Below are 8,174 nucleotides of genomic sequence, written 5' to 3'. Positions count from 1 at the left end.
GAGTGCAAGCTACTAGAGTGACCATGAGACACTAACATTGACAGGAAACTAGACCTAACAGCTCTTAAGTCCCTGCTCATGGAGACACACAGGTGGGTAAGAACCCAAGCGGACAGGAAGGCGGGATCGGCATCCTGCGGCGCCAGAGCCTTCAGGAAAACGCCCCGCGTGGCTTCCTGTGGTTTATTAAGAGTTCTGCAAAGTGCTTGGAGCAGGCCACGGGAGCCTCCCGTTTGGCCCCTGCGCACACTCGTTTATAAATTTCTCTTCTGTAGGAACCCGCTATATACAGGACCAACGACAGAAACCTTAGAAAAGAGACGGCCGCGCTCGCCTTAGGTCCTTTGGCCGCCAGACCGCGTGGTGCGGTCCCCACCGGGGTCCTGGCACCGAGGTTCAGAGGTGGGGCGCGTAGAAGGCGGGCGCACCGTACGTCTGCGAGCCCAGCACGAAGGGCGAGAGCACCGCCGGGCTGGACAGGAAGGGCAGCTGCGCGGCGCACACCAGCCCTCCGGGACTGTGCGCTGGGTATCCGGCCGGGCCGTGCAAGGCGAGCGGCGCGCCCATGGGCGGCGAGGGGCTGAGAGGACTGAGGCCGCCGGGCAGCCCCGCGCCGGGCCCCGCTCCCGGGCCGGGGCCCCCGCCGCCGCCGGTCGGCGCGCTGGTGTCAGCGCCTGGGTTTTGCTTCTTCCACTTGGTTCGGCGGTTCTGGAACCAGATCTTCACCTGCGTCTCGGTGAGGCTCAGCGACAGCGCCAGGTTGAGGCGCTCGCACACCGACAGGTAGCGAGTGGCCTTAAACTTGTTCTCCAGCGCCACGAGCTGCTCGTAAGTGAAGGCGGTGCGCGCCCGCCGCGGCTTCCCGGACTTCGAGTCGGAGCCCGTGCGCTTCCGCTTGGGCTTGGTGGCCACCGCGGCGCCCTGCGGGGTGCTCCCCGCGCTCCCCGCTCCCGCTGCAGTTGCAGGCGGGCCCGGGGCTCCGGGCGAGTTCCCGCGGGGCCCTGGGGCTGCAGCCTCGTCCACGGGGGAAGCCTCGACCTCGGCTGCTCCGGGGCAACCCGACCCGCGGGCCCCGAGACCGCCGCTTCCTCCCCGAGGCTCCTCGGTGCCCTGAGCCTCCTGCACTTCGGGCGCTTCGATCTCGTCCTCGTCCTCGGGCGCTTCATCCTCGCTGTCCGCGGTCTGGCTGCGACCACTGCCGCTGCTGTAGCCGTTGGCCTCGGCCTCGTCTGCCCTGTAAGAGTCCCCAGTACCTGCGGGCGGCGAAGAGGAAGAGAAGAGATGGTCAGGCCCGCCCCCAGCCGCCCTGCCCGCGCCCCGCGGGAGAGATTCTCTTTTAATCGTTGCGTTTCTTGCCCTCCCTCCGTCCCTGCCACAGTTCCTCCTTGGTTGCTTGCATTTCCTCTCTGCCTTCCTTCAGAAGGACCCTCTCTGTTTCCAGCTGCTTTTGCTGCCCCATCCGCAGTCCTTTCCTCTGCCTTTAGGGCTGCAGTGTGCGGGCGGCCCTCAGAGTGTACAGCGGAGAAAGAGCTCTGATCGATTCACGGGGCAGATACAAACTTAATTAAACTCATTTTGTGTAATGTACAAACTAGTTAAAGTCCATTTAATTTATTTTGGCGTATATTACCTTCCAATTACAGCGGGCGCGGGGCCAGCCAATTACCGCACAGTTAATAGCTGGAGGGGCTAAGAGGCCTGGGGTGGGGTCGGCCGGCTGTTGGGGAGGCCACTTCAGAAGACCAAAATCAGTCGTCTTGGAGCCGTCCCTGCCTCGGGCTTCAGGCCCTGAAAACTAGGCTCCTTAAAGTACTGGCTTCCCTGCTAGCTTCTGGGGCCCATTAACCAGCTCTCGGGCGACACTACCTACGCAGGGCTCCAAGCTTCCCCTGAGCTGGTCGAGTTTGGAGGCCAGGGAAAGCGCTCTGTGAACCTCTAAGCAGGACCCTGAGAGGCAGTATGAACACCAGTCTCGCAGCATCTTTGTCTCTGAAAACTGCAAGGCTGTCGTTCTCCTACGCAGGAATCCGAGGACCCGTTCATGCCCTTCACCCACAGGTGGTCTTTAAATGCCAGAGGAGGCCTCCACTCTTTCCAACCCAGTGCCGGTGTTCAGCTCTTAGGTCGAGTTGGCACCGACATATTGGAGCATACAACCGCAACTCACAAATACCCCAGCTCAAATGACCCAGGTCGCATGAAGACTGCGGGTGTCCTGCCCTCAACTCCCGGGTCTTAGCAGGGCAACTACTCCCTCAGGCGACCCGTAGCCAGTCATCCACGTCCCAGCCCTGCCTGGCTGCTCTCTCCTCTGTGCAGCGCTCGCTCCCTCCCTACGCAGCTCCAGCGGCCAGCCGCGGGTTCCTGGTAGACCAACCCCTTGGCAGACATAGAGGGGTACAGCTGCAGCCTGCGGGGCCTGCTCCTCCTCTCTCTAGGAACGGAAGGTCAATGAAACAGTGCGGGTAGAGCTGGCGGCCCCAGTCCAGTTCTCCCTGAGCGTTTTGGTCCGTGAGAGGCGCAGGGGCCAGGAAGTTAGAGGGAGGACGGGGGAGGGGCACAAAAAGCAATCAGGAGCTGGTCGAATGCAATTCGCGATCAATAGCGGCCCCTAATAAGTGTAATAGGTTTTAATCGAGTAATTATCCGAATTTTGACCCTATAATTTAGATGTTCGGGGGGAGTTTGCAAGGTGCTTGAAAGAGATATGCATGCGCCGTAATGGGATATCGACCGCAAAAGGGGCGCGGGCCGCCCCATTACCGGCCGCTTTCCGCCGCTAAGCACATTTCCCTTTAACTGTAATCGAAGGGATTTAATTGTTTTTCCAGAGATAACCAGCGTTTTGTCACAATTAGTCTGATTTGTCCAAAGGGGGAGGGCCGAGGAGGCCACGGTGGGGGTGGGTAAGTCACCAAGCCAGCCGCATGTCCCTTTGCCTCCAGCACCAACTACCCTCCAACACCAGAGATTGACTAGGCGAATCTTGGACCGTTGTCGCAACCCCAAAGCCCCAAATTTGGTCCAGCAGAACCTTTCCAGAAACGTGCAGCAGTGAGGGCCCTGGAGTCCGGGTCGGGAGGAGGCCACGGATGCTCGAGGCGGACCCCGCGCTCTGCGAACTTTCCACAGAGCCTGGCGGCGCCCGGTCAGGCCCAGCTCGCCGCGGGGTTCCGGGAGCATAAACATTCCGGAGCAGCCGGTGTCCTCGCCCCTAGCGCCCACCCCTTATACTCACTTGTAGCCTCAGCTCCCGCGGCCGCTGCGACTCCCGTGGCGGCGGAAAGGGCTCGGCGTTCTAGCTCTGCGCGCGGCGAACGTCCGGAGGCAGCGGGGACCGGGACGCACGCAGCCGGGGCGCATGGGGCACATGTAGCGGGCACCACAGGGCCCAGTAGCACGCACCGCCGTCTCCTACTGTTGAACTTGTTGGGATCTAGGATGTCCAGCACGGAGAAGGAGGTGGGGCGCGGGGGCGCGGCGGGCCGGGCTGCACCAGCCCCCTCCGGCACCGCGGGCACAGTGTCGCTGGCCGCAAGCGGTGGGACTCCAGCCCGGGGAAAGATGGGCAGCTCAGCTCGTCCGTCCATAGCGTCCCGAGCTGTCGCCGCAGGAGCCGGTGGTGCGGGCCCCGAGCCGGGCCCGGGCAGTGGCGGTGGCAGCGCGGGGACGTCCCCAGGTGCCGCCGGGCCGCTGGTACTCATGCCGGCCTCGGGCCGCTCAGGCGGCTCGGGCCCCGCTACCTACTGGGATCTCATCCCTGCACCCCGCAAAACCAGCCTCAGTCCAGCTGTTCTCGGCGCTGCGTCCCGCTTGGCTAGTGCTGCCTGGCGTTGCGTCCGCCACCGCTTCAGGCGTCCGCCGCGCCCGGCCGGAGCATTTATGGCGGCCCCGCCGGAGGCGCCCACGCGCCCACACGCCGCACACACGTGCGCCCGCAGGCGGCCGCGGGGTTCCGCTACCCTCGTTAGCGCTCACGCCTAATTGGCTGCGAACGGTCCCAAGCGGAGTAGGCGGGCCCGGTGCGGGACTCACGGACTGAGCCGCAGAGACGGACAGACAGATGCCCTGCCCGGAACCAGAGCCCAATCCACTGGAAGCTGTGGTGCTCAGCACCGTGCCGCTGCACCTCCGCGGGGCTGGAAACCGCGTGCCCGCCTCCTCGGCGAAGGGGGAGGAGACAGCCGGGCTTTTAAATAATTGCGGGATCAGTTGGCGGTGGAGGGCTGCGGAGGCCCCAGGATGTGTGAACCTGCGAGCCCCGAGTTGGCCTGGACATCCCAGCTCAGGGTACCATTAGAGCAGGTCTCTGCTGCTGCCGTGCAACGCGGGGTTCTGGGTTACTGTGGCACCCGGGGCTCCCGCGCCTTGCGCCGCTGGGACAGGAAAGGGAGAGTGGGGGTTCTTGCAGGTTCTGAGTCTCTGCAGGGTCTTCAGCCCCTTGTGGGGCGTGTTCCCAGGGTTTCGGTTTCCGCTGCCCTCGGTTGCTGTTTTTCTGCGTCTGGAGCAATCTGGTCAGGATCTCTGTCCCTCCATCCTCACCAGCTCTGACTCCCGCCCCCTCGGCTGGATCAAATTAGGAACCACACGAAATCCCCGCAAGAGGCGGGGCTGGCGGCCGCGAGTGACGCTCATTAGAAGTGGAATCGAAATGAGCAGGGCTAGACGGCCCGTCCTGGTCCCCGCCCCCCAAAAGGGTGACCGAAAAATCGCACAAATAGCAGGTGGTCTACGTAAAGATCAATGCCCTTCGTGTAATGGGAAAATCTGTGTTTCTTCCAGAAATAATACGGAAACTATCCTCCTCCCCACCCCTAGCAATTCAGAGGCCTGAGTATTTGTGCACCGTCTTGTCCACAGTCTGGGTATTTACAGGACAGTCTCCGTGACCTCGTAAGGTCGAACTTCGGAGGGTGAGGGTCAGGTAGCCCATGCTCTGCTTCCGAGTTTCCCTCCTCCTCTCGCTCAGGCCAATGAGCTGACCCGCCTCTGAAGGACCCAGGTGGGGCTCGGCGGTGGAGCTAGCGTGCCCAGAGTGAGTGTGCGCCGACGTGTGCTCCAGCGGGTATGCACTCCTCCTCCCACTGCGGTCCCGAGAGCCTGCTCTGCACAAGGACGGTCCTTTGCAATTACCGCGGGCAATGATCCTTCGGAAGCAGAAATTAAAAGTTAGGAGAAATAATGGGGGACCGATCGCCTGTAATTTGGGCCAAGCTCGGACATGCTGAGCCTCTGGGAGGCTGGGACGGGAGGCAGGAGGAGGGGGGTAGGGCTCTCCTCCCCTCAGTTTCTTTCCTCCCCCCTCCCACCCTCACCGCTTGCTGGTCCATCCTCAGATTCTAATCAGACCCACAACACTGTGTCCTTCCTTGCCAGGACTTGATTATTCTTTATCTTTAAATTATAAATCACCTCTGGGGAAGGAGGGTGGGTAATCTCTCATCACAGTAAGGTAATTATCTTCTTCCTGCCCCCACCTTGGTCTTTGCTCCCTCCCTCTTGCCAGCTGAGTTTGAATATAGATGTACACACCCCATTCTCTTTCACACACACACACTCACACTCATTCAGAAGTGGCCAACACACAAGCAGGAATTCATTCATGAGTACCCATACCCAGTCAGGAGGTGGCCCCTAAGGGCAGTGCACTGCATCCCATCACCCCTCCCCCTTCTGCTTCTCCTTCCACTTCCTGTCTCTTTTAAGTCCTTTGGTGAGGACTGCACATAGGCCTGCGGCCAGGTCCCAGTCTTGCCTGGGAAGCAGAGCCACTGGGTGCAGAAGGGAGCTTCTTTGGGGGAGGGGAGGGAAGGAAAGGAGCGCAGGCCTCACGTGCAGACCTCGGAGCTGGCTCTGAGTAGTAGAGACTCTGTGACATCCCTATAAGCACACACCCCGCCACACACACACACACACACACAAATATACTAACATTTGTGACCATCACAAGTCATCAGAGAGGTGAATGTTGGCAAACATTTAACAACAGCCACAGCTCCCACACCTTACTGGGAGCTGGCCTGGCTGCACCCTCAGCCATCACACACACACTAGACACCTGCCTGTGAGGAAACACAATGTCCTGTGAGGCCCTCTCTGTGCAGCTTTCCTCAGGACGAGAGAATGCAAGCAGGTGGCACCTCCTAGACCGTGAGCATAGATCGCCGCCAGGATACAGCAAAGAATACAATGTAGTGATGGAATAGGAAGTAAGATCACGTAACACGTTACAGAAAAACATGCAGCTGATGTTGGCTTTTGGCTCTTTCTTTCTTCTTCTTTTTCCATCCAAACTCACACTTGGCACTGACAAATGCTCTGCTGGTCAATGGGCAAGGAACTGGTCAGAGGTGGGTGGGATGCAGAGAAGGTACCTTGACTGTGCAGAAGTTTGTAGGTGCCTGGATTACTTCCCCTGCCCTTCCTGCCCATCTCTTCTTGCCCCTTGTATTCTGACAAAAGCTGTAGCAGGCAGAGTAATGAAAGCCAAGCTCACAGCCAACTCCAAGGGGTAAGGTGGTCCTGAGCGTCCTCCAGAGCTGCATGGGGACACTTCTTTTGGTCTGGGACAGTACTGTGTTGACCTAGCTTACTGAGAGACTGAGACAGCTTTGTCCTCTGTTCCCATCCTACCCCAGAGGAACAACCAAAACAGAGGCTGCCTGATGCCCCTCCTCCTCTCCTGGGCCTCTAAACAACAGTCCTCTTTCAGCCTCAACCAGACTGTCTAGGGCTATAAGGACGTCCTTTAGCTCCTAATCACAATTGATTGTCAATTAGACCCTCATTTGTGCAATCTCTGCCCATCTGCCATCTCAGGTTATCTCCAACCCACCAGCTTCACTTGCGGGGCCTCAGGTGGGCACTGACAGGTGAAATCCCAGCCTAACATGGAGATGCCTCAGCCTGCTCTAGATAGGAAGCATCCCCTTTCCTGCTGAGCCCCCACTATGGCGGGCCAGTCAGGGTGATCAGTCATGTTGGGCTGAGGTATCGAGGCAGAAAACAAATGTGGCAATGGTGAAAATATGACAAGGGTATGTGACAAGGGGTCTGAAAACTGGGCCCAGGAAAAGGAGGGGTAAGCTGACATTTTCAGCTCTCCCCCCCCCCCAATTGTGCATTTTGAAATTTTGAAAGAGGCAAGAGAGGAACCCCCAGCCTCTGCTGTTAACTTGCTTTGGATAATGACCCATCTCCACTGTGTAGTGGTCTCTAAGATCCCATTTACTTCCCTTTAAGGATCTAAGGGCTCCAGTAACAGCCACTTACTCCGAGTAAAGGAACAGTGACGGGTGGAATATCCCTTATTTCTTGCTCCTGGGAGCTCTATGGGTAGGACTGTAAGGGCGGTAGTGTTCAGGGTCTTCTTGATGGTTGGGTACATCCACAGACAGCCTCCACTTTGACTGCTGTTTGCTTTATTCACTGTTAACTCCACCCCACTCTGCCCAGTCACCAGGGCACCCCAAATCTTTCTGGAAGCATGCAGAGGCAGGGACTTTAGTCACTTAGTTCACCAGGCATGGATTGGGGGTGGGGGCTGGTATTCTGCAGCCTTTGAGTGGGATGCCTCCCTATGGAAGGATGCAATGCAGGAAATTAGAAAGACAAGAGGACAGGGGCTCCCGTGTGCCTTTCTTGACCTCCACCCATATCAATACATGGAACCCCCTGCTGCTCACCAGTCTGGAAAATGAATGAGCAATCCTGTTTATTCGCTTTCTCTAAGATGCATCTCCCTTTGGGTCTTCTATTCCCTCAAGAATGGGCACAGCACATTCAGAAACTCAGGAGCTCCGGCTGCTGACTTCTCCATCGCCCGAGGCCACAGAAGCCACAGAGCTTCTCTATCAGCACTGCACACAGCGTGCGGTAGGCTGGAGGTCAGAACCGCGGACAGCTCTCACGAGCGCCCTGAGATCCTTCGGCTGCCAGGTCAGTACCGCGGACAGCCGCTCCACCCTCTCCAGCTCTCCCAGCCCCACTCCTACCCCTTAGCTGACCTCAGCTTCCAGGAGACTATGTCACAGATAGGTTCAGCAACTGGATCCAGCCTTCACATTTCTGCTCTCCACTCATGCGCCTTCCTCACTGTCTATTACAAGTCTGTCCATCTCAGAACTTGCCAGCGATCTTTGTGAACACAATGTGATGTCTGGACCTCTTGCACA

At 58.8% G+C, this 8,174-nt stretch overlaps 1 protein-coding gene across 1 annotated transcript; it reads right to left on the bottom strand.

The window, feature by feature from the left end:
* Positions 1-396: 396 nt before the first annotated feature.
* On the bottom strand, positions 397-3,704 carry NKX1-1 (NK1 homeobox 1; the record flags this gene model as incomplete). Its single annotated transcript, XM_080918381.1, has 2 exons — positions 397-1,253; positions 3,239-3,704. The coding sequence occupies 2 exons, from the start codon at positions 3,702-3,704 to the stop codon at positions 397-399; spliced, it is 1,323 nt and encodes a 440-aa protein (XP_080774507.1).
* Positions 3,705-8,174: the final 4,470 nt, after the last annotated feature.

The sequence above is a fragment of the Micromys minutus genome (genome assembly GCF_963924665.1).
Source record: "Micromys minutus genome assembly, chromosome: 1".
NCBI classification, from domain to species: domain Eukaryota; kingdom Metazoa; phylum Chordata; class Mammalia; order Rodentia; family Muridae; genus Micromys; species Micromys minutus.
The sequence above is the reverse complement of the archived record's forward strand: the minus strand, read 5'-3'. Positions and strand labels throughout refer to the sequence as shown.